We start from the raw sequence: 27190 nt of genomic DNA, 5'->3' as shown, positions 1-27190 counted from the left end.
AGGTTGATAAGCATACGATGATCCCTGAGCGCAGATCATTTAGGGACAGAGAGAGTCTGTATTAAGTTTCTCAGATAATAGTTGTGGGACCTGTGTGCTACTTAAGACCCACTTAATGAAGTCTGTGGCTGCACAAGTGGATGCCGGGTCGGAGTGTGGTCAAGTGTGACCGGCCTTAAACATGTGAGAAAAGCACTAGTCTGGCCCCGGGCCCCTAGCACAGAGACACACCTGTTCCAGCTGCTACTGTGAAGGCCGTAGTGAAACAGCAGAAGAATGCCATCCCATCGTCCTCCGTTTCTCCCTCTTTCCACGCTCTCAATGCTGTCCTAATGAATCACATCACACGGCCTGTGTTTGTCCCACCGGTGCTTTGTTTGTTGACCTTTATGAGACGTCATTACTTATTATCTTCTCCATAACACACCCTACTGAGCAACATCCACTCCCTCACAATGGCCACGTTTACATGAGAGCTTTAATTCCTCCAGAATAATCGTTAAATCCTCTTTAAACTACCTTGTAAACACTTAATTCCTAATGAAAATGGTAATTCCGATCTAAACTTAAATCCGAATTAGGGAGCTGTTTAGTCAGATTTTTATTTCGAATTAAATAATTCCTCGATCTTGTTAACGCTTAATTCTGCTTTAAGTTAATTCTGATCATTCTGCACATGCTCGTACAGTCGCGATGACACGCTGTTGACGACATAATTCAAGATGGCTGCCCAGACTCAAAAAAAAAGTTTGTTGTGGGTTTTTTCCGGATAGATGTGATACGTCTCGTTCCCCTGTCCAGTCAGAACCTTCCCAACCCCCAGACCTCAAACAGAATTTAATAAAGCTGTTTTCCATGTAAACTCAAAATGGAACACTTTAATTTGGAATAATGAATTCCGAATTAAAAAATATCATGTAACCGTGTGTGAATATCTGTCCCATTCTATTCTTCTTGTCAGTGTTATAACAATGAACAACAGGCTTGGTGATGTTTCCCTCTCTCCGTCTGTTCACGCCCTTCAGCCTGACACACAATGTCCTTTAGCATTACCATTATTGACAGTGGAACTAATCGGCACATCGCTATGAAGGTTCCCTTTGGGCCTTTTTAAATTGGACTGCACAATTTCCTTCAACATCCCATAGGCCACAATGGACCTGGGGAAATATTGATTGTAAATGTTTTAATGTGGGTCATGGCTGCATGCACAGGAAAGAGAGGTGATGGAGGGCTCAAGTACAGTATGTCTAGACTGGAAAAGTCTGACCTACTCATCAATAGCTTGATCCTCTGTTTGCATAATTGATGGTAATGTGATAAAAAAGTCTGGCCTACTATCTGCTTACTGCATTGTTTTTCCATGGCAGACACAATTCGAGGAAATGCTCCTGTATGGGTAAACAAATCTGATTGTAAGCAGCAGATGGCATATACGATTTAATTCACCATTATCAGTTTCAGTGCAAACTTTATCGACTTTTTTCACTGATAAGAGGTGGAGTTAATGGACGAGCTGCATCGTGTATTAGATAACTAAGCATGGCAGCATGAAACTGAACATAAAGCGACGTTGGGTAACTAATTACGTCCAATCAATGGGTGCAAGCTCTGTTGACTTCTTACATGATACAGCCTTGGGGGTGTCTCATTATGCAGATGATGTCCTTTCTTGTTCCGGCAGATTAGGTCAGACGCTTGGGGTCGAAGTCCTTTTGTTTTGCATGACCAGAGAAATCACACGGATTTGGTCGTCTGAGCACAGATCCATATGATATTGATTCGTCCTGCAAACTAAATTAGCATATACAGGGTTACAGAGGCTTCACAGTGGAGACCTGCTGAGGAATGACACACACAATGAGTGGCTGTCTTTTCAAGTTTGCAGTTACGTATTGGTCAATCCTAACTCAGTTACCATGGTAACTTATAGTATACAGCTTAATGCTTCGTTCACACTGAATGCGTCTTCTGTGGCGCCGTATGCATCTGCCGCACGAAACGTTCCGCAGATTCCGCAGGATCAAAAAATGTCCCCATTTGCTTCATATGCACGTTTGAAGCGAAGCACCGCCCACCAGCGATATATGCAACTCGGTGAGTTTCACTGCTTGCTGAAGCGAGACTTTTTCTCCTCTCATAAACATAAACCACCAGTGAAAAAAGCCGGTGTGATTAGCGGCTAATGCTATCCTAGCTCAGTGCCGACTTTCAAAAATGAATACTACAGAGAGAACTTTTACCTGCTACTACCACCTACTCGCTGATTCTCCTCCACGCCTAATCCTTCCTAGTCTGGTTCCAGTTATAAAGACCTTGTCATACAGCTCCAGGTGGTCACACACAGCTTCTACTCCATGGTTGAACGGGTGAACAGACCGGTGTCCGTGTTGACGGCCTGATGTCATCATCAACAAAGACTCTGATTGGCTTTCGTCATGCGAAACAGTCGCAGGAGTTCAATATTTTCAACTCGCACGCGCTTGCACGGTCAACGCTCTTGACGTGCGGATACGACCGCACCGCCGCACAGGAAAGATTTTGCATTTGGGACGCATCTATCCATTGACTCTGTATGTAATCTGGACGTACGGCCATTTTGTGACGCATCCGAGTACTACAAGAAAACTAAAAAGTCTAGTACTGCTACGAGTGAGATTTCGAGTGTATTAGAAGTGTGCTAGGTTTTCGGTGCACTAGTGTGTGAAGGTAAAGCTTTGAGTTTTTCCAAGTAACATATTTGAACTTTACTTGTACTACAAGTAACACAAAAACGTCTTCTCGTAGATGACTTTGCTTTACTACTAAGGTCAACTCACACACAAGCTCACCAAAAATCCTTTACGAGGAGAGCAACATTTCTGTTTACATTGTTTACTCGTACAACTCAAAATCTCATGAGTAGACGTTACTCCTCCAGTAGTAATAGTAAAGCCAAAAAAAATCTCTACTAGTACTAGTAGATAAATAAAGTAAATGGGATTATAACCAAATTCAGCTTTCTGATTAGTTGTAATATTTTCAAAAGCCAATGGAAAGCCTGAATTTGCCTTTACCCACCCCCTCATTAGCATATAATGCGCACTAAGAGAATTATTAACACTTTTTTGCTTCTCTGATATGACTAGTGACAGTTTTATTTTCACTAGTAAAGTGTATTCTTGCACTAGTCACTTCTACAGGCCTTTTACAGACCCCAATTAAACATAATGCATCTAGTATCAATGATGGAAATACTGTAGCATCCATTCATACCAAAATTAGTCTGCATTAAAGCTCGGGTAGGCAATTTTCTCCAGATACACTTTTAAAATTTTTGGTTGAAATTGTCTTCATGTCCTGACAAAATTAAGATATTATGTGCTCTGAAAAAGGAATGAAGAAAATCTGTCAACTATAGCAGCTGTAAAAACGAACTGTTTTTTTTTTAACCAATCACGTCTCCCTGCTCGTTCTCGACCCCTCGCATGCATGAGCTCACACTGAAAGCGCGTCACCGCTGACAGAGATAAAACAGAGTCTTTGGTCACGTTTTTTAACATATATGATGGTAAAGTTTATGGACTTGGACTTGATTTTATATAGCGCTTTATCACCACACTGAAACAGTCTCAAAGCGCTTTACAGCTCAGCTCATTCACCCAATCACTCTCACATTCACACACCAGTGGGACAGGACTGCCATGCAAGGCGCTAGTTGACCACTGGGAGCAACTTAGGGTTCAGTGTCTTGTCCAAGGACACTTCGACACATAGTCAGGTACTGGGATTGAACCCCCAACCTCTCGATCAGAAGACGACCCGCTACCACCTGAGCCACGGTCGCCCACAAGTTTAGTGTTTACTTACTGCTGAATGAGACATTAGACAATGACATTTCTACACAATACAAGTGATGAGCTGAGCCCCTCTTTTGCAGCAGCTGTGCGCTTGCATGTGAGTGAGACGGAACACAGAGGGGAGGGGCGAGGGGGGTAAAGGCGGAGCCATCAGGGAGGCTACATTCAAAAATCATGCTCGCTTTTGAAAATCGCCTACCCTACCTTTAAGTTCTTGTCTCCAAACTGTGTGCTGAAGAAGAATGAATGTATCCAATGTTGGGCCTATGATGTGTTGAGAATGGTTAAAGTCTAATAAATATCTATTATTTATTCCGCTAACTGCTAAGCTAAGTCATCCAAAAAGCATTCAACTTGGAGAAGAAATGAAACAACAAATAGAGCTTTTTGTTGTTCACTTTTTACATCAAACTACAACGTGATAGTTTTTGCTCAGACACACATCTCCATTGATGACTGTAACAAGAGAAGGTGAGACTCTCAGACTTGTGTGTTCGATCAATAACAACAACAAAGGCCTTTTTTGTAAAAGACGGCGCTGTTGTTTAACTGAGATCTCCCCTTCCTGTTTATCTCAGTCTTTGTGACTGCATCAGACTGTACGATGAAAGGCTAAAGGTCAAGTATTCAAGGATTATGCATTTATTTTGCACGGTGGATAAGTCCCCGTAAGCTGATTGTGCCGCTCATCCAAAAGCTATGGTTGCGTGTCACAATCCTTATACTCCGTTGATTAGGTCAAAACGCTGCCCTGTGGTCCTGTCTTTCTGGATCCAACATTGTGTCGACGCCCTCCTTGTTCCACTCAAAGAGCGCGACTGCTCGACCTTTGAGAAATCTGACCCCGAGGCTCCTTGCTGCTCCTCCAGGCACCTGCCAACCTTTCACCTTTTCCCCGGGTGAACCCCTGTGAGGTGAGGCGAAGGGGGCGGAGTGGGTTGTTGAAACGTGTTGACATGGTAACATATATATGACCACATCAGAAGAATTGAGCGTTCTTTGTCTAACTCCCCCTTGTGCATTTGGAGCTATATATGCATGTCTCTCGACGTCAGCTGGGGTTTTGTTTTTTCAGTTTTGACGTCCATCGGTTCCCCTGTCCTTTCAGCCAACACAGATTAAAGCAGTTTGTGATGTATGCACAGCTGGGTTTGACACAGCCGTCCAGGAAATGTGTGTTTTATAAATCCTGAAACCTGAAATTGTGACATTTTGGGTTAGCCATGCAGGGCGAAAGGGGGAGTGGGATATAAGGTCCGACTCAGCAGGTTGGACTACAGCACGTGTCAAACTCAAGGCCCAGGGGCCAATTCCAGCCCTTTAGATTTACAGAAACCAATTTAGTCTGCAGGAGAAAGTAAAAAAAACATGACAAAATAAAACATTGAATATGTGGAACTTACCAACTATTTCCATTATAGATGGATTTTTTTAATTTTAAGAGGGATGTTTTATTTTTTTTATCATATTATTGTTGATTTAATGCTTTAACTGCTGATTTTAACATTCTTATTGATTTTCAAACTGTTAAATATTTTTTGTTGCACTTTTTAATCATGCAAAGCACATTGAATTGCCTTCCGTATGAAATGCGTAATACAAATACATTTGCATTGCCTTGCCTAGATATCGCAGTCCCTCCAAATACAGAATATCAATGAAACTTAGCAATATTTGCCAGCGCTTTTGCCAAATTATTTCACAGAATTTCCACAAATTGAATCATTATTATTCCCAAAATCAAGTACATTTTGTTGAAGATCCGGCAGAGACTGACATCTGTCACTTAGTGCTTGGAAATTGTTGGTGTCTTTACGTACTTTACATATCATTTAAAGGTGGAACTGCAAAGTATAGGCATATTATTGTTGAAAAGTCTTGTTTTTTTGCCTATAATCTGCAGCCCACTCGAGACCAAACTGCTCTATATTTCCCCCCCTGAACTAAAATGAGTTTGACATCCGTGGACTGCAGTGTAAAAGCACTCACCGTACACACGGAGCCGCAGCTTGACAAAATGATTGAGCCACTGAAGAGATTTGCACCATATCACACAAAGAGCTATGAGCTATTCAGTTAATGCGACGGGCCCACACCTGCTCACACCATTTGCTACAGAGAATTTAGTCCCATTAGTCTTTCTAAAGACGTGGTCCCACACGTCGGTTTTATGGAAACAATAATATTCAGGTTGTTAACTTACAGACGTATATTTGAGGCTACGCCATCCACAAAGTTACTCCTCAGAGCCAAGTCTCATGCCGTATAGCTCGGCTGACTTCAGAGGCTTAGTTTTAAAAACAAGGCTTTAAGGGATCAAAAAAAAAAGAACCTGAGCCATACTTTTTAGCTCAGAATTACATGATTTCATTCTTCCATTGTAGTCTGAAGACTGTTTGCAATCAAATGTAATTCGTAGTGCATGTTCTCTATGGTAACGGTGCTGGAGAAGTATGTGTTGGCAGACAACAATGTGATCTGAACAATACTTGCAGAACTACGTAGTTTGATATGTTGTAATGTATCAATATATTGGGAAAGATGTAATTGAATATAAATAATCCATCATATATGCATAGTTTTCCTTATCTTTCTTTATTTCCTTTGCAAAGAACTATTTACATGTTCAACTTAGACCAGGGCTGTCAAACTCATTTTAGTTCAGGGGCCAAATGCGGACAAGTTTGATCTCAAGTGGGCCGCAGAGGTTGGGAATCAAACAATTACAACACAAGTGATACTTTGCTTTTCATGTATAAATGTTATAAAAGCATGTATGGAGAGTATATAAGGCAGTATCCAAGCAATAGGTGAAAGGAATAGTGACAATTATATTTCAATTTGGGGAAATTTTGTCAAATAATTTGAAGATTGAGCAGGATTTTAGAAAAATGAAATTTGTTCCAACAGCTTAAGAGTAAAAAAAAAAGACTTCCATCGTGTTATACAAGCACTGGAAACCTGGAGTTTCATGGAATTTGTGACACATTTAATGAAACTCCACTTGAAGAATTGTAAAGTTGTACTTCCAAATAAACCAAAATAAATCTAAATACATTTACAGTGTATTATTTTGCATGGATGCCAATATTTAGGTTTGGATATGACACAGTGATGTAAAATTACTCCTAATAATTCCCATGACAGGTTTTTGTTTTTAAATATTGTCAAAATTCCCGAGCTTAAGATATTTTACACCCCTTTGCATATCCACAACTAAATTATTTAGCAATTTACACAATGATTCATGTTTTCGTAGTCATTTTTACTTTACCCTGGGTGCCGGCTTGGACGTTTAAATGGGCCAGATTTGGCCCCCGGGCCTTGAGTTTGACACACGTGCCTTAGAAGAAGCAGGATTCTATTTGGACAGGATGTCATGAAGTGATGTGCTTGTTCTCTTATTTATTTTCTTATTTATTTTGAGTTGGTTGGAGGTGAAGAGGAACCTGCACATTTCTCTCACTCACAATGATTATTAGTTCTTTTTATTCAGTTCAATGTTTCATTTGTTTGTTTTGGTGCTGATTTCATTATGAGTTGCAGGTGAGGGCAACACCTGAAACCAGTTGCTCTGATTGGCCAGCAGCTTTAAAGCCATGGCTGCGCCGCAGTCAGAGTCAGAGATGCAGAGATGTTAAAAGTGAGGATGGTTTAAGGGTAGGGCAACTATTGGCTCTTGATTTAGTTTGTTAAAATAATTTACTAAAACATACATGTGGCTTATTATGTCTTCATTTTATTTATTATTCCCTTAGAAAACCTTAACAGGGGAACTTTTTAGCCCCTTTTTACCTTTTTCTTTGGCCTTTTTGTAGTGATGGCCAGATGAGACATCATAATACTTTAGTCAATAGCTTTGAGTAACTGTTCATTTCTTGATACTTCATATGCTCATACAACCCCCTACTGGCCACATGTATAAATACAGGCAGCTATATCCCACAGCGTGTGATTCATTTAAAAAAAAAAAAAAAACCGCTTCCCCAAAACAGTCACATGGTGTAGCGAGGCCTCGCTCGCCATCATTTTTGCTCCTTCCCCCCCAAAGAGGCAAGCCTCGATGTACTCGACACGCTTCGTAGCCTCGGCACATTTCAGATCATCGCTACTATTTTTTTAACTTCCTTTGTCCCATTTCTGCCCCTTTTCTCAAAAATGTGACATTTTTGTTTATTCAGATTTTTAGCTTCTTTTGTCAATAAATATCCCTTTTTCTTAATATTTGTAAATTTTTGCAAGTTCTTATTGACACTTTTCTAGTTTTTGTTTTTTACCACTTTCCATCCAAATAAGCGACCTTTTGCCCAATAAATGACACTTGTTTCCTTTATTCTTGACATTTTGCCTCTGTTTGTTTGACATTTTTGCCCTTTTTTACTATTGTTTGCCACATTTTGCTCATTTAAATGACCTTTTTCCATTACATGCCACCTTTTTCCTCCTGTCAGTTTTTTTGCCACTTGACTGCTTTTGGTCCATTTTAGTCACTTTTCACTAACTGGACCAATATGTTTTCAACAATGAATTCCTCTGTAAAAAGTGAGGGGGATGAATTTTAGTTTTTTTTGACAGTGTGGGTTTCACAAGGATCTTAAGAAGACACGAATGCACCCCTTTCTTTTTTTTGCATTAAAAAAATGGCTTGTTTGACAGAATGGACTGTAAATGAAAAATAAAGTCGTATCAACATCTACCTCCTCTGATATAAAGTTATTCTCTGGACTGAGGCGTAACACAGGAACTTGTTGACAATGCTATTTTATTATGTATTCATTTGTGCAATAAATAGGAGATACATGTAAAAACCATTCCCTATTCTGCAGAGTTTGCACCATTCTGTACAAGCGGTAATAAAACTATTAAAGTATGACACCATCTCAGGTTCACGTCTTTTAATGGTTCTTATACAATGTTTTATTTTTATTTTTTTATACAATGTTTTAAACTACACCAGCATGAAGCAAACAAAAGGGAACTTTCACCCTTACTTTCCCAAACAATAGACCCACATTTTATGCTTGAGACTTTTAATTAATCAACTCCTGAACTGCTTTTGTTTTTAAGTTGCAGTGTAAATGCGTAGAGTGCTTTTTTATTAGTTTAGCCGTTGCAGAAAGGCTGTTTAAAAACTTGCACGTGAAACCTACTTGTTTATCTTGTAAAATGTGTTAATCTAATAACTTTGCTCCTTTTTACTACTGTGATTATGTTGTGTAAAGCTTTTCTTTTCTCTTTTATTTTGTCTTTTTAGCAGGATTACGCCAATTCCTCATTACAATTTGAAACAAAGAGGGCGTCTATACATTTGGAGCTGTATGGTTTGGGAATAGAAATATCTTGCAAGCCCTTAAAGCAGTAGTTGTCAAACAGTGGCGTACACCCCCTGGAGGGGCTCGATGTCAAAACATATAAATACATTTTGGCTTTATTACGACTTTATCATTGCTGTTCTGAGATATGATTACATATCTTGTATGATTTATGAGTTATGAAGAAGCTACTGCAACAACCAAATGTCCTTATCTGCAGCAAGCGTGTTTTTTTTTTTTCTTTTTGTGCAATCAAAGCTCGGCCTGTTGTGCTTTTAAATCAAAGTAAATTTTTATATTAAATTGTCACACAGACATGTGAGTGTCTGTTATTGAGTAGTGTAGTGTAAGTATTAGATGAATGATTTCCAGTCAGGTTGATTTTTAATTAATCTCACAGTAAACTCTGCTGTTTGCAAAGCCATCTGCACAATCTAGGGACGATATTTGCAATTTAATAGATAAAGTGAGGAAACATGGTTGGGTACAGTAATCCAACAGTGCTGGATATGTTGCTAGAGTGTAAATGTTACAGTGAATTAGAAGCCTGTCTCCACTCACAGTAACAGTGCACTGGGTTACAGTATGTGGCCATATGGAGCCTGTCTGGCATTACTGTCACCCCTCATTTATTATAGCAAGGAAGATGGCTCTGCTACGCCCTCAAATCCTCTTAGCCAACATTTAGCTGATTTGATTTTTTTTTTTTTTTTTTTTTTCCCCTTTAACCTCCATTCAGATTATCAATGCAATAAAGGCTGGATGTGTTTTATTAATACCATTCAACATGAATGTTTGAGCATTGTGACCCAGTCTGGAGTCATGACATCAAAGTTAAGATTCTATTCAAAAGCAAAGCAAACTCAGAGAATTCAATCCTTTCTTACAGATACAAATGGATTGTCATTAAATTCATATAATCGTCTATAAGAGCCAATCCTGCATCCAGAAATCAAAGCCGATGTTCTTTTAATTCCTGCTGCAATAGATCACCTGCGATGGTTTCTTTTGACGACTCAGCAGACTTCTACTAACCATGGCTCCCCATAAACAATATATTTCTCTCCAGGCTTTAGAAAAACCACACCGTTTTTTTTTTTTTTTAACGTGTGGTTTTGCTTCATACTCTTTGAGACAGTGGAGGTTAGCATTAGCAGCGCTCTGCGAGTCCTATGTGTTCTCCAGATGGCACCGCACTCCGTCTCTTTCAGAGTTGTTGTATACACCATGGATATCTCCCCCCCCCCCCCAGCCTCACTCACTCTCCTTCCCTACTATGGAGAACGCTAAATGATGATCATGGAGATTATGTATTGGTAATTCCTGTCCGGTCTTTTAAAAGAATGCCCACGCTGTGTGCTTAATACTCAGTGGAGGGATTATGCAGACCCCTGCATGTGGTGTTGTGGCTGCATACCTCCAGTCAGACTAAAACCCAATCTGTTACAGATTTGGACTAAAGAAGAGAGGTGCAGTAAACACAAAGGTGGGGGGGGCGAGTGGAGAGCCGCGTGGCGCTATGTGCTTTACAGCATACATTGGCAACTGGCGGCCCGGGAGCCACATGCGGCCCTTGGTCTTATTTTGCGTAGCCCCCAAAACAAAATTGTAATTTGTGAAGTTGGAAATTCTGTGAAGATCAACATAAAACACAAAACTCCAGAAACACAGAAAATGACAGCAAAATCAACAAAGTGTCAAGAAAAGCACAGAAAGTAACAAAAAACCACCAAAAAAGACAAGACGCACTAAATAACTGCTTGAACACACAAAATGACTACAAAACAAACTGAATAACCGCTTAAACACACAAAATGACTACAAAACATATAAAAAAGGACTTCAAAGACTCACTAATACACAAAAGACAGAAAAATACACAAAATGACAAGAACAGAAAAACACAACAGAAATTTGCCACATTGACGAGTAAATCTAAAAAATTAATTCAAAAACACCAAGAAAACACATGACAAAAGAACAACATAATACACAAAACTCCAGAAGCACAAAAAGCAACAGTGAAATGCACAAAAAGTAACACAAAACCCACAAAAATGATTCATAAAACACACAAAATGACAACAAACAAACTGAATAACAGCTTAAACACACAAAATGATGACAAATCATATAAAATAGGACTTCAAAGACACACGGAAATACACAAAATGACAGAAAACTACACAAAATGACAACAGGAACAGAAAAAATACAACAAAAAGACAACAGAAATTTGCCATATTGACGAGTAACTCTAAAAAATGAATTAAAAAAAACACACAAAACGACAACATAATACACAAAACTCTAGAAACACAGAAACCGACAGTAAAATGCACAAAATGTCAAAAAAACTGCAGAAAGTAACAAATATGTATTTTTAAATGATTCATAAAACACTCAAAATGACAACGAACTCACTAAACAACTGCTTAAACACACAAAATGACTACAAAAACAACAACATATACAAAAGGAGTTCAAAGACACACAGAAATACACAAAATGACAGAAAAATACACGTATGACAACAAGAACAGAAAAAATATAACACAAAAGGACAGCAAAAAATTTGCCATGATGATAAGAAAATCTACAAAATGAATTAAAAAACACACAGAAAAACACAAAATGACAGGAAAAATGTGCCACATTCATGAGAAAATCTACAAATTGAATTTAAAAAAAAAAAACACCAAGAAAACCCACACAAAAGGGACCACAAAGACAAAACCCTTCGTTCTTTCCTGTATTAATGGCCATATTTGGTCATTCTTCTAAATCAGGGGTGTCAAACTCATTTTAGTTCAGGGGCCAAATACGGAGCAGTTTTTTTCACGTTGGCCACAGATTTTAGGTGGGGAAAAAAAGCTCAATTTCAACATTAATGTGCCCTAGTTTGCACTTCCATGTATAAATGACATATAAAGTATGTAGGGCACCAACAATATCCAAGCAGTAAATAACAGATATCAGTGCCTGCAGGATCTTCACTTGTATACTGTGAATTTCTGACAAATGTTTGTTTCGTAATTTGAAAGGAAATTGCAAGATTTCAGAAAAAGTTTCAGTTCTTTCCACAATTTGCAATAAAATATAACTCCGGTCGTTTGATATAGGCACGGAAAAAAAATTGTGTAGTTTCATCACAATTTGTGAATTTAGAGTGATCTAAAAAGTAATCTAAAATGTAATTATTTAGTGTTTCGCATGTGTATTAGCATTTTCTTTGTTGTTTTTACTTTCTCCATGATGGGCCAAATTAGATGCTCTCTAGTAATAATAATAATAATAATAATGCATTGGATTTTATATACCGCTTTATCATAAATACTCAAAGCGCTTTACAGAATGAAGCCGTTATTCTTTCACTCCACACTTAATGGTGGTAAGCTACTATTGTAGCCACAGCTGCCCTGGGGCAGACTGAGGGAAGCGAGGCTGCCATAGTGCACCATCGGCCCCTCCGACCACTACCAACATTCACTCAAACACTACTACTACTACTCTAGGGGCTACATTTGGCCCCCGGGCCTGGAGTTTGACACGTGTTCTAAATGCTGACATGAATGCTGATAATGTGGCCCTCAGATCGGTCAATCGCATTTTTGTGGCCCCCACTGTAATAGAAGTTACACATCTCTACTTTTTCTTCTATATCATGAAGGATCAGACCTAAACCTCCAGAGTTTTTTTGTTTTTTTTTTAATATTATCTGTGTGTATTAAAGTAAGTACCTTGGCCTGTGTTTATAATCTTTCTTTTTAAATATCACTCCTTTTGTTCCCCCTCCTACATTTTTATTTTCCCTTTATGTTGAAGGAAAACCCAAATCCCTGTACAGCTTCCCCCGTGAATGTGTAGCCGATTAAACACACATGTGCATTTTCATATTGAAGCTCATAAAAGGTAAACTCTGACGATTTACATTACATTTACATGAGGAATGCTAAGTGCCTGCACATGTGAGGTGGTAATATCTCTATTAAAAGCAGATGGCGACCCCACGACGTATTATTTTCACGTATCACCGAGCGCAGATGTCTTGTTTTAGATGTGTGACAAATTCTGTTGGCCGCATACATTTCTATCAGGAAGCACCGGGGAGGAATGCAACATGTTTTGGATGGAAAGCAATGGTTCTCAAACTGGCGTCTGGGGGTCTTGGAGCTATTGTTTGAAGGTCTCCAGAAATAATTTTACATTTTACATCAAATAAATTCAATTTGTGATTGTAGAGGGAGGGACGGGGGGTGGGGGGGGGGGGTTTAGGGAATGCTTCTGCAGGACAATCAGACACAGCTGTAGCGATGTAACCCATGGTTCTCTCTGCTTTATATTCACTGTAGTTTTCACAGTAGCAATGACATACTTGGCAGATTTTTGGCCCATTGTTGTACTCGTTCACGTATCGGCGAGAACGAGCAATAAAGACGCTCCTGGACGCTGATGTCAGAGTCGGTGTGTGTGGATAGAACCCAGACCCGACATTAATTTCTGCGATAGTGGTGTCAAATTAAACGGCGTACAACTCTCCATAAAGCTTAAGCCAGTGAAATGAATACTCTATTCAGATGATTGAAGAAAGAAACTCAATATAATCTAGTAAAAAATCAATGAAATCACATTTAATGTTATAATTTCACATCAGTTAAACAATCTTTCACTGGTTTTTATTTTAAGTTTTCAAGTTGTTTGTTTATATATTTCTGGAGCTGCTATTTAGTCAATGATACAGATAATCCCCGAGTCACGGATTACAGATACTGAAGCAGTTAACGTGATGCAGTTGAGGTAAGGATTACAACCCTTCCCTGTGAGGGAATCCTGACATAGATAAATTATCTAGAGCACGCCTTCGATACTTCGATAATCGCTGTGACCCCCTTGATATCAATGTTCTCCTCAAATCAATACAAATGTTTACCGCATTAATTCCATTCAATGTCGTAGGAGTCAGTTCAACAGTTGAACATTATTTTAGCCACAAACTAGAAAATAAAAAAGAAACCTTACAGAATAAACTTCCAACCAGTCCAATGGAGGAGAGGTGAAAAGGTCTTCAAGCAAAATCAATATCCAGTTTCGTCAGTTCTGAGTTTCCAGAATCAACATGACCTGAATAGAACCTTCACGGACTCGCCAATACTGTAAAATGTATTTCAGTTTGCTGCATAAATAAACCCCCTTCAAAATAAAATGCAGGGTCTTTCTCTTTCTTTAACAAAGATAAATGCTTGTAAAATGGGTCCGAGACCCACTTTTGGTTCTTGACCCATGAGTTGAGACCCAGAGATCAGGGACTTATTATAGTTCAGTGGTCTGCACATGTGGTCTTTACAGGAAAACAATGGCAATTTTATAAATGTGTGAGGCCAGCTCTACTATACATTGTGAGTCATTTAATCTGAAGAAAACTTAAAGCTGCTCTGGACGATAACTAATGTTTTTTTTAATAACAGATAAATACTTAGTGCCTTTACTCATAGATCAATAAATCAAAGTTATTTCTTCAGAAAACCTCACTTCGACCTACTAATTCACTTCAAGACCATACATAGTTTACATCTTTCCCTTTAAGAGATTCCAAATGACATTACAATCTACAATAAACTGTCATGTATGTGGAAATGCTTCACTTGGGTCATTATTACACATGTTTTGAGATTATCAAATCATTTCTGAATTCTGGCCTCATGTAAACTCAGTGTTAGCAGACGTACTGGACATTTTTTACATTCCTAATCCTGCATTTTGTCTCCTTAATGATAATTCTGATGTAACTTTAACACAAATTAGGCTCAAGTTGATGTTTGCAGGTTTTACTTCTGCTAAAAAAAAAAAAAAAAACTATTTTAAAACATTGGTTTTCTCCAGGTATGTGCATGAAATCATTTTGGTCTCAAGGCCTGATCAATATGATCGACCTGGAACATACGACCAGCGACTGTTCAAGCATGGAACTCTTTTTCATTTCTTGGACCAGAGACAATCACTGAACTTTATCTGATGTACAGTAATTACTTGCCTGCTTTATGTTGTGTGTGCCAATGGAATCCTGTCAGTATTTACTTTTCTGGATATGTCTGTACCCCCCTCCCCCCCTCCCCAATTATTCAATAAAAGTTTTGATTACAAAAAAAAATGATGAATTCTCTCAAAAACAAATGTTGAAGGTTCAAACTGCCATTTGACCCCAACAAACAATTGGTTTCTTGACAAATTGCCATTTAACTTTAACCTAATGTCGGGAAAAAATGTACTGGGATTGGAACAAGGATGTCAAACTCATTTTGGTTCAGGGGCCAAAAATGGACTAGTTTGATCTCAAGTGGGCCACAGATTTTAGGAGGGGGAAAAAAACCCAACTTTAACATCAATTGTGTCCAAGTTTTTAATATCAGTCCCAGCCGGATCTTTGTAACTGATTTACGTGTAATTTAGAGGAATTTTATGAAATTGTTTGTAAAAAAAAATTGCAAGATTTATGGTAAAATTGAAGGTTAATTCCACTATTTTGCCATTAAAAATGACTGCATTAATGTGACACAAACAAAGGAAAACTGCAAGCCCCTAAAAATATTGTAGAGTTTCATTAAATTGGTGAATTTGAGATCTCTCAAACTGGAATATTTTTTTTTTTTTTTGGTAATTTACACAATAATTCATGATTTCTGTCATTTTTACTGTCTCCTGCGGGCTGAATTGGATGCTCTAAAAGGCCAGATTTGGCCTGCGGGCCTTAAGTTTGACACATGTGCCATAGAAGAATGAAAAGAGGACAATGAAGGGAAAACGTGTCCTTCAGAAGTGTTTTTACTTCATTTCTACATGATTTCTTGTATTTCTTTTCTAGTTACGACAGTGATTTCTTTGACGTCGTTGTTGTTCTGGTTTGTTGATGGTGTTCCCTGTAATATGATGTCACTCCGCGTCCTTATTTCCATCAAAGCCACAACATCAACATCCAACATTGTTTTGGCACAACTTTCAATCAGTGACAGTGTTTTTGGGGGGGCACTGGCGTTAGTAGTGGATCAGAACAACTTTTGGATCAATGTCAAATGATATCAAAGGTCAAATGGGAGCACTGGGCGTGTCCCGTGGCTTGACCTTTGAAGTGTGAATAAACAGCCAGCTTTGATTTAGTGCTGGTTTCCTCTCGACTCCTCCTAAGCATTACTCCACATATGTGTAAGAAACCATTTGGCAGTCAACACCGAAGCAGAGACTTGGCAAGTAGCATTTAGTTGGGTTTCATTATAGCTGACCATAGCTCACAGAATGGGAGCAAAGGTTGGTGTGTTGCTAAATGAAGGGCTTTAAATCCCAGATGGTGTGTGTTTAACAGCCGTTAGTGAAGATATCCACTAGACCTTTGGGTTATTCTACTTTTAAAAGGAGATCAGACTTTGAAAAATAGTGAATATGGCTCATATTAGGGCTGTGGAGCGGAACATTTAGACCAGAGATGGTGTAGAACATGTCTGATCCAAGGGCCACGTCATTAAACATTCATGTCAGCATTTAGAGTAATGGCCAATATGAGCATTAATCTGGAAGAGAACAAAGGGTTTGTTTTTGTTATTTTGTATCATTTTCTGTCATTTCTGTGTATTTTTTGTCACTGTTTGTGTTTTTTTTTTTAGTCGTTTTGTGTACATTTGTTGCAGTTTGTGTGTTTTTGCTGTTGTTTTGTGTGTTTTTGGACTCATTTTGTTCACGTTTTTGTCAGTTTACGTGTTTCCTATAATTCTGGACAGTTGTTTTCTTCATTTTGTGTGATTATGGAGTCATTTTGTGTTTTATTATTGTGTTTTTGGACTCAGTTTGTTGTAAATTGTTGTTTTCAATTCAACTAATTTACATCTTTTACGCTATCAAAATATAAAATTCCTAATAAAACACATCCATTGTTGCATGTTGTTGTTGTTGTGGTAATTTTTTGTACTTTTGTAGTTTTTTTTGTGTGTGTTTTTGGAGTCATTCTTGTATTTGTTTTGTGGGGGCCCCCACAGTAGGCCGAGAGCCACCAGTTGCCTATATCTGATTCAGACAACCTTGTGACAGGGCTAACCAGTGGGTGATAGATGTTCTGACCAATCCCGGGGGTCTCGGTTTGATTCTGGGTCATTTATCTCTTTCTATTTTTGTCATGTTTGCATATTTTGATTCCAGACAGAGCTGCTTTTTCACTCTTGCTCAAAGAACGTGCCCAAAGACAGACCACAAGAAGCTCATCAATGACATCCTCCCCAGTATAGACTCAACTGTGGTTACGCTCTCCTGACAGCTGACAGGAATTTTCCAAAACCATTAGACAGCTGTAGCTGGTTCAAAATCCTGCAGCACAGGGATGGACCAGAACAAAGGGATCAGAACATCTCTTTCACTTCCAACATCTTTTTTTTTTTTTTTTTTTTCTGGCTCCAAAGAAGATTTAGAAGCGACTAGGATCAGCCAGTGGTCTACAAGTAACTGAATGGTTTCAATCCACAATACATTAATGAAGTGTTTATAACATAAACCAAAGAGGTCTATGAAAACTAAGGACTTGGGTCAGAAAGTGCATTTAACTCATGCTTTAAACCACATGTGTCAAACTCAAGGACCGGGGGCCGAGCCCGGTCCTTTAGAGCATCCTACTCGGCCCGTAGGAGACGGTAAAAATGACAGAAAACATGAATTGTAATGTAAAGTGTCTGAAATTCACCAATGTAATGACACGACACACATTTTTAGAGGCTTTCATTTTTCCTTTGTTTATATCACGAGTCATGTAGTCATTTTTAATTGCAAAGAACTTTCAATGTCTGGCACAAATCTTGCAATTTCTCGCAAACAATTGCGCAAATTTACTCTCAATTACGCAAGGATTTGTAACAAAGTCAAGAATGTTTTAAGTGAATTGATCTGATATTGAAAACCAGGGCACAATAATGTTAAAATCGTTCTTTTTTTTTTCCATATCAGATCAAACTGGTCCATGTTTGGCTCCTGAACCAAAATGAGTTTGACATCCCTGCTTTAAACAGATGGAGCAAATAAAATAGGACCCAATCAGTCCCTAATGTGCCTCACTTCATTGTTCTTGTGTCTGAGCTTTTAGAAATTTAAAGTCTAATTTTATTTCTGTGCACATTATGCTTTTATGCACATATTGCAGCGTTTGCATTGAGTTAATCTGTTTTTTTCTGACCTAAGTCTCTGAATCATTTCATATCCACACATTCCCAGGTCTTTCTACAGTATGTGTTAATTAGGGGTGGGAACCTCACGATACCATACACAGCTCACAATAACGATTATCTCACAATATGACAATACTGCGATTATCGATATATTGGTCAGAAATCAATCTACGATAATCTGAAATAACAAGAAAAAAATAAATATTAAGTGAAAAAATAACATTTTTGTTTTATATTTCTGAAAGACAATAAATTGAAAAAGTGTCCTATGAACAGTGACACTATTTTAGTGCAACATTTCTGTAAATAAGTGTCAACATACCAATGTTTAGTGAAAAAGAAGAAAAGGTTTTGAAAATAATGAAATAAATCTTAAATTAAAAAAAAAAAAAAAAAAAAGTGATACTTAGAGCGAGCATATTGATTATCGATCGTGCGAAAAAATATCGCGATATATTGCCATATTGAGATATTGTCACACTCCTAGTGTTAATATCTATGTTTTCCTTCACTCACTCATGTATGTTGCTTAAACGGAGTCTTTAAATTACACACATTCATTTCTATCACTACAATTGATCAACAACCTGTCTGAGGCGAGCCCTGGATGGCCCCATGGGGTAATACGGGGCGAGCAAAGACGTAGAAGTTGGATGAATGATTGAATGAAAATCCAATTTTCATTCAATTGTGGACCATGCATTTAACACCTTTGCCTTAAGTGGTGTTCTGCCGGACTTAATCCGGATCATTATGCCCCCCCAAAGCTTTATAAGCACTAAGTAAGTAAGTAATTTATTTATAAAGCGCTTTTTGCAGATAAAATTACAAAGTGCTGTACAGAGTTGTGGTAAAAATACAAATGCAACATCATAATAGATCAATAAAACAAATACGGACATTGATTTTTGTGGAAAATATGTAAAGTATTGAAGAAATGGAAATATAAAAATTGCACAGTATAAAATGTAAAACTATTGCAAGAATATGAAATATAATAATTGCACAGTATGAAATACCTACTCTAATATTATGTTGTTACCCACATGGGGCACATTTGGCAGGGCACTGTTTTAGAGTTCATAAATGTAGTTATACTTAGAGTCTGGTCATTTTATTATTATTATTATTATTATTATTATTATTATTATTATTAATACATTTTTTTTGATTGAATTCATTGGTGTTATTTTATATATGTTTTTTTTATTTTATATATATATTTATTTTATGTATATATTTAAAAAAAATTATATACATTTTAAAAAACATTTATTTTATACAGATGTCTTTGTGGAAAATAAAAGTTATAATTAATATAAATACGTTATAATTGTGCAAAATTTGATCTCTTCCTTTTTAAGTTTATACATGAGATGTTTACTGTATCCAAGGGAACCGTGGCAAGATGTATTACCAAAATCAAACATGGAGGGTGAACGTAGCTTTTACAAAAAGTAAGTTCAGACAACTCCATGTGCTCCTGTTAGTGATTACCTAATGTTCTGCTGCCATCTAGTGGCCAGTTTGTGCAAATAACCCGTCTGCTGTTAAATAAATAAAACGAGGAACTCCCAAGACAGTTATATAATTTAAGTTGACTTTATTCAGTGCTTGTTTCTTCATTCTATCTTTTTTATTTAATTTAGCAAACATTCTGCCAGCAAGTGAAGTTTACACAGGTTTATACTCTCAGCCACACAGTGCTGTTATCGGTCACACTCCTGTGCACGCAGGAACACAAACACTCACAGCAAACTCATGAATTGACATCGAAAAAGAAAAAGAAAAAGAAAAAGCACAAATAGAAATCTGGAAAGCAGTGATTAGCGATGCAGCAGAGGTATAATTGGAGTGTCTGATTACAGTACGACCACTTTCAACTGCTCATTTGCCTCCTATAAAAACAATCACTTTGTTTGGGACCAGAATACGAGAAGGGCAAGCAATGTTTGTGGTTCGAAATAATTAGTTTGCACACATTTGATATTCATATATCTGTGAAATGAGGCAGAAAGACTAAACATTTCAATGGCTTTGACACATATTTGCAGTGGTGCATCTACATTTAGCTTTATAAATGCAAGCAGCATAGCCTAGCTACAAGTGCAAGCGTTAAAGATAATATATCTACATATAAAGTGCTGGATGGACCAGCCACTACATAAGCAAAAAATCCTGCAAAACTGCATGTAACAAAAACTGTAAGAAACATAATTACATTGCATATCTGTTGCAATATAAACCCGTTCCTCGTACGAGAAATCAAATATGAAATCAAATCGCTGAGGTTCTAACGTTTCGCTCTAGCTGTGTAAATACTTCACTATGAGGACATTCCATATTAGCTCATCAGTTGTTCAAACTGGACAATCTGGTTTGAATGGTTACCCGCCTGACTGGAGTCTGATCCGCGTTCCGATTGGCTACCAGCTCCTGCAGCTGCAGCGACCCTCCACCAATGAAACAGAACGCCGGGCACACGGGGCCGGAGCAGTCCACGTGACCTTCCCACAGAGGTCGCAGGGAGTGGGCGTCGTAGAACGTGAGCCGTCCCTTCTCGAAATCCAGACACACGCCGAGCCGGGGGGGCAGTGGATAGGTCAGCCCGGTGGGGGTGGAGGGCCCGTTCCCATTGGTGATGGGGTCTCTGTTGTTGTTTCCATGACTACCCTGGTGGTGGTAGTTTTGTTGAGGGAGGTAGATTTTCCCCATCCCCATGGTGAGGAAGCAGAAAGGAGGAGCTGAGTCCTGGGCGTCCTCCGCCCCACTGTCATGGCCGCTGTCTGGGTCGTAGCTGAAGGCGGAGCACACAAGTTATTAAAAATCATCTTCAGTGGCTATCCGTACCAACTTTCTATCCGTACGCACTGCCCCTCATTGGCCAGTTTAGGTCACATGACTAACGTAAGCCTAACCGTAACCCTAAAAATTGTTGCGATATATAGGGTTACACCCTAACCCTAAGACGCTACATATGTGTACTTTGGTAAACGTATCAATAGCACCATGAGTTGTCCGTACGGCAACCGTACAAATAGACACTTTATTTACTATAGACGCTTAGTCCACCTCACTGAGGTTTTTTGGTGCCTATTTTGAGCTAACATTGGGCTTAAGGTGGGGTACGTCTTAGACCAGTGGTTCCCAAAGTTTTCAGTCCCGTACCCCTTCAGACATTTCCCCTGAAGCCATGTACTCTCTACTCCTGCACACTTAAAATCATACACTGTACATTGTAGCCCTACAGTGAAATTTGTCTCTGATTTTTACCTATCCTGTTGAGGAATAATATATAATAATAAAAAATAATATAACAAGACATATTCATCAACATCTCCCACCAGATTGGTTGTCATTATAACTCACAACATTTTCCTAAATGTCCAAGAACTTAGATGTATACATAGGAAAATATTATCTTAAACAGTTTCTAAGAAAAGCTGCCTCAAACAGAGTACAAAAAAACAAAACAAGGGCAATAACTCCGGAAAAAATATTGGTGCGCTTCTCATTTTCAAACTCCATCAAGGTATTGATTCCATCACATAAAATAATAGACAAATGATTGATATTTAAGGAACAGGAAAATTTTTATTGGTTTATGCAATTACCAGCATTGCCTTTTTTGCTTAAAAAAATCACTATAAACATGAATTTTGTCCTTCATTTCTGCTCTGTCACAGTAAAGTCTTTTCTTATTGTTGTTTTTTTCTGCTCACCGTGGACTGGCCATGTCTTGTGGAAGGTGAAACCACTCCTGTAGTTTGGACTCCAGTCCCACTCCCACCTGTTGGAAACCAAAAACCAAAAATCTCATGTTTCTCATATAAATCTGAACATGTGTTTTTATTTATGTTAGATGTGTTGGCCTAATTTATGATATGCATTGTATTGTAGTATATACAACAATAATGACATCCCTAAAAGCCTTTTTAATACCCCTCAGTCCTTATTGTTGAACTTTTTCTTTTACTCCTGAGTATTTAAGGTGATGAGAAAAACGTATGACACCGAGCTTATACTGAAGAGCTAAGAAAACATCTGCATGTACAGTATCCCTTTAGGATCACCTAAAGAACATGTATGTATTTGCATCTATCTTTGCAGCTGTGGTTCAATCTCATCCACATGTGTTGCTGCAGGGAAATATGGGTTTTATTGCACTCTGGTGTTTGAAAAGATGATATCATATAAAATGCATTTGAAAGACACTTGGTTGCAGAGGGAGGATTGCATTCATGCATGGAAAGATACAATCAGAAAGATTTATACTTTATTATCCCGAAGAGGAATAGTGACCAGGGTCGTGCCCATCATTAGTGCAAAGGGAGATACTGTATATCGCTCTCCAGGGATTATGGGGTTAATATGTCTTGTATTGTTGCAGAATTTAATATAGTATGAGATATACACCAGCAGGTTTGAATTCTAATGAAATATTACGCAGTGTAAGGCAGTGGTTCTCAAACTTTTCAGGCCAAAACCCCCAAAATAAAGGTCCCTGAGAGCGGGGACCCCCACTGTACCTGAAGGTGTTTGAACACAGACATGAACACTGAAGAACAGTCATGTTGAGACAGGGCCTCTATAATGGGGAATAAAGGGGAGAGATTTTTGGGGCCCATCCATAAAGTCAGCAAAATGATGGTTCATTGTTCTATGAATCTGTGATAACCATCATTTAGTTATTTATCTGAATAATATCCACTGTTATCCAGGAAATGTATTATTATTTGTGCCATAGTATATAGTCATCTTAAAGACTTAAATCCTTGTTTTAATCAGAAATAAAATGGGTTAAAAGGGACCAAAAATGGTGGAAAAGGTGGTGAAATTGGTGAAAAGTTACAAATTAGAGTGGCCAAAAACAAACAGAAAGTGGTAAAAAGGGTTCAAAGTGTCAAGTACAGATACACACTTGTTCCCAAACTTATTGAAAAAAATGGCACAGTTGTGGAAATGTGGGCTTCCACCTAAACATTTTTTTTTTTTTTTACGAAAACGTGTATCTTTGGCCTAGTGTTTATTATCATCCCCAAACTTGCTTCAGTTTATGTCCATACATTAGTTCAGTTATGTCTGCATTTGTAGCCTTCCCTATTGACAATTGGCATTATATTTGATATAAATCTCTGGCAGGGGGGGGTTGGCCGGACTACAGATTTCTGTAACTAAAACATGATTTATTGTCACTCAGTATTATATATTTCCAAAATATCACATCATCTGTAACCAATAAAGGTCCTACTTCAATCTGAAAAAGAATTAGCCGTGTAGGTTATGTAGAAGCTTGAAAAACGTTATGTGATTTTTGGAGAAGAGGCTGGGGGTTGTAAAGGTTAAAAGTGGCAGAAAAAAGTAGAAACAATTGAAGTTTAAGTTAAAACTGGCAAATAATGGGCATTACAAATCATGAATGTGGTTAATTTGGCAAAAAAAGCATGAGAAATGGTGAAAATAATGGGTCAATATATGCAACATTAGGTCGAGAAGTGGCAGAAATGGGAGTAATATAGCAAAAATGCATTAAAAGGAGCAAAAATATGGCAAGAAAAAGTGAGGAAAATTTGGTGTAGTTGCAGAAAAAGAGTAAAAATGGTCTCAAATTCAAAAATATTCTTAGTTTCTTGAAGACATTTGGCGATCCACTCCCAGTGTCCCCAAGGTTGACAACCCCTGGTGTAGGGAATTATTACCTTAACAAGATAAGATCCAGGCTCTACTGAGCATGCCCAGTAGTGTCGTCCCTGTGTGATTGCTACGTCCCCCACCAGGAGGTCAGAAGTCAGGTGACAGGAAGTGAGGGCGTGGTCTGCGGCCTGCAGCAGAGACAGACCCGGGACGCTGCGAGCGCATCTCTGCTCTTTGCTGACGACCAGCCGGTCTGCGTGGAGGCCCCAGCGGGAATCCAGGTAGAAGTTTAGCACTGGGAACAAAGAGGAGACGCAGAGACACAGCAAGAGGAAAAAGACGGAGAAGAGTGAGAGGAGAAACTGAGCAGCTGTGTTCACAGGGAAAAGGATGGAATTCTGGGAAAATTCTGGGTGACATTTACAGCCGCAGGGAAAGGGAGAAGCAAAAACAGTGACGTAAAGAGGACCAGACATGCATAAGCAGAGTTTGTGGGGGGCAGAGGGAGCATTCTACCCCCCTAGTGGTCAAAAGTTTTCATTACCGTTTTCCCAAATTCATTATTAATTAAAATGTAAATAATACATACATATTTTAAGTTCCATAAAACACTGACTGTACAAAATATATGAATTCATTTGTTGTTCTTTAAAAAAATACAAGTTATTTTTTGATGCTCGAGTCATGTGTTCATTGAAATGGTCCCAAACTTTTGAGACTTTAGGTTGGTTCTTCTGTTGCTCAACACTGCGCCCAGCAGTTCATGTATGGTACTGCAGCAAAAATGAAGCAGAAAGCAGTCACTGGCCTGATTTTATCACAAATTTCAAACATGAACATTAATTTAAACAGTTTAATGACTTGGTCAGCCTCACAGAGCTAAGAAAGTAAGAAGAAATCAGGGCGGAGCTGCTTTATTCTTGTAAATAAGACATTACGTTTTGTTTTATTTTTTTTACATCAGTTTTACTGTGTTTTGGACTAAATGCTGAGAATCACTGGAGTCTTAGGAAGATTGTGAGACCACTTGAACGACGCATCGATGCAATTTCTTGTAGTCAACATTATCGATTATGTTACTAATCACTATATATTTAATTCTATTTTTTATTTTGCACCCCCCCCCCCCCCCCCCCCCCCGGCAAGAATCTCAAACTCCGCCAATGCAGACATGCGTCTCTTCCCTCCAACAGCAACACAGAGAAGGACATTGAACTACACATTAGAGGACACAGCTCTGCCATTGGGACAGGCTTTGGATTTCCACAGGAAGTAGGAAGGGAAAATGCACAATATCGTAGAAAAACTGTCACAAGGTGTTCACCACTGACTCAAATGAACCATTAAAATGCCAGATCGCCAGTCGATCCCGTGTTGTTAAGCCCAAAGTCTTAACACACTGCAAACCTCATCAGCACTCACGCAGATGTCACTATTACTGGAAAGGAGGGAAAAAAGCCAAGAAATGATTGGGTGCAAATAAAAGGAGTGGATTTAAAGAAGAGGATGCAGAGGATGAGCACAGAGAAAAACCAAAAACAAGGAAATAAGTGGGTTGGAATGAGGCAAAGACCGGACGTGAATCTTACGTTCTGTGGGTTCTGTGGGGGGCGTGTGGGTCGGCAGTGTGTGTGAAGCACAGAGGATGAGATGAAGTGCAGAGCTGTGAGAATGAAACTGTGCATGAGAGGCAGATGTGGAAAGAATAATAAGAAAAAGAGGGTGCAGAGGTAAGTGGATACAAAGAAAAAAAAAAGATAAAAAATGAAATTTTAAGCATTTAAAATGACACTTTAAAGTGTAAATTATTTTTAACCAAGTGGGATGAACTATGGGTTCAAATTAAAACCAGTAAAAAAAACAAAAAAACAAAAGAAAAGTGTGGCTGGTTTGTTTAGAAAAACTTTTTACCACACAAATATTTGAATGCTGACATTTTCCTTAAGCTTCAGCACACACAATAATCTACATACAATATTGTCTGTATAAAAAAAAAACAAAAAAAAACAGTATTCCTACAATAACTTAATTTTTTTTTTCAGATTTTTTATGTTTTAGTTTGTAAATACAATTATTTCATTTTTTTTTTTTTACTTGTGAGAACTAGTAAATGGTAACTAACAGTAATTCAAGTACTAACATCAAAAACAAGTGGTGTGTTTATCAAACTATCACATTTTTCAAAAAAACTTTTAACTTTTAACTTTTGTTTCTATAACAAATTCTTATTATGTTAAGTTCTTAAATTCTTTTTTTTTTTTCCAAGTAACCACATACATCTATAAAAGTGCCCAGTGTGACCGGGTGTTTACGTGCTATGCATATGTTAGCACAATGAACCCCTTAATGCCTGAAATGATACTGTACATGTATATAAAAGAATGTTTTATGTGTGTTTTTGCTTGATTTGGACATTTTTTTTAGTCGATACTATAATTGCGGGGTGAAATATCGCGATATATTGATGCACCCTTATCCTGCCTACATCGTCCCTATTCCCCATTTAGTGTTCAGTGTGACCGGGAGCCGACGTGTGCTCTTACCTGGTGCAGGTGGGGTGTGCAGGTACACCTCCTCACTGTACTCCCCATAGCCCGCCTTATTGCAGCCTCTGACCCTCAGCACATACACACTGTCCATCTCCAGCCTGTCTATCACTGCGCTGCTCCCACTCATCTCCTCCAGCCTCTGCCAGCCCCAGCGGGCGGAGGACAGCCCTCCTCTCATCCCCCCTCTGGATGCTCCCCCAGGGACCACCCCGCGCCGCCGATACTCCACTGAGAAATGCCAGGCGGGGGAAGATTCTGGAGGCAGTCGCCAGCACAGGAAGAGCTGGTCGTAGGCCAGAGAGCGCTGGGTTTCTATGACTGGAGCCAGAGGAGCTGTGAAACAAAGACCGGATCACTTTATACAGATATAGAACATTTCTACTGCATTAGGTTTATACAAAATATCTCAGAGAAAGAAAAACAACTCAATTAAGACTGGAAATTATAATTAAAAAAGATAAATAATGAACAGGAAACATTTTGTATTTTTAATGTGTGTTTTTTGGAGTCGGTTTCTGTATTTTTATTCTACTTTTGTCTGTTATCCGAGCCATTTTGTGTGTTTTTGTTACCATTTTGTCTCTTTTAGGAGTAATCTTTGTGCTTTGTGTTGTTTTGTATGTGTATTGACTTATTTTGTACAATTTTATTCATTTTGTGGG

At 38.4% G+C, this 27190-nt stretch overlaps 1 protein-coding gene across 8 annotated transcripts in view; it reads right to left on the bottom strand.

Annotated features, from left to right (window-relative positions):
• Positions 1–19933: 19933 nt before the first annotated feature.
• The window catches only part of LOC114472132 (tripartite motif-containing protein 46-like), a 28028-nt gene continuing 20771 nt past the window's right edge, over positions 19934–27190 (bottom strand). For 3 of the 8 annotated variants that reach the window (XM_028461247.1, XM_028461245.1, XM_028461246.1), the window contains exons 9-12: positions 26523–26861; positions 24045–24274; positions 22068–22135; positions 19934–21142 (exon numbers count right to left, since the gene is read on the bottom strand). In XM_028461247.1, the coding sequence (XP_028317048.1) occupies positions 20698–21142; positions 22068–22135; positions 24045–24274; positions 26523–26861 (1082 nt within the window). In that variant the 3' untranslated portion in view covers positions 19934–20697. Of the gene's footprint in view, positions 21143–22067; positions 22136–24044; positions 24275–25200; positions 25657–26522; positions 26862–27190 lie in introns of those variants that run through there. The other 5 variants (XR_003675062.1, XM_028461250.1, XM_028461249.1 and 2 more) reach the window with 5 other exon arrangements.

Source organism: Gouania willdenowi, chromosome 11 (genome assembly GCF_900634775.1).
Source record: "Gouania willdenowi chromosome 11, fGouWil2.1, whole genome shotgun sequence".
In the NCBI taxonomy this organism is placed as follows: domain Eukaryota; kingdom Metazoa; phylum Chordata; class Actinopteri; order Blenniiformes; family Gobiesocidae; genus Gouania; species Gouania willdenowi.
Note: the sequence above shows the minus strand (reverse complement) of the source record. Positions and strands in the feature narration are given on the sequence as shown.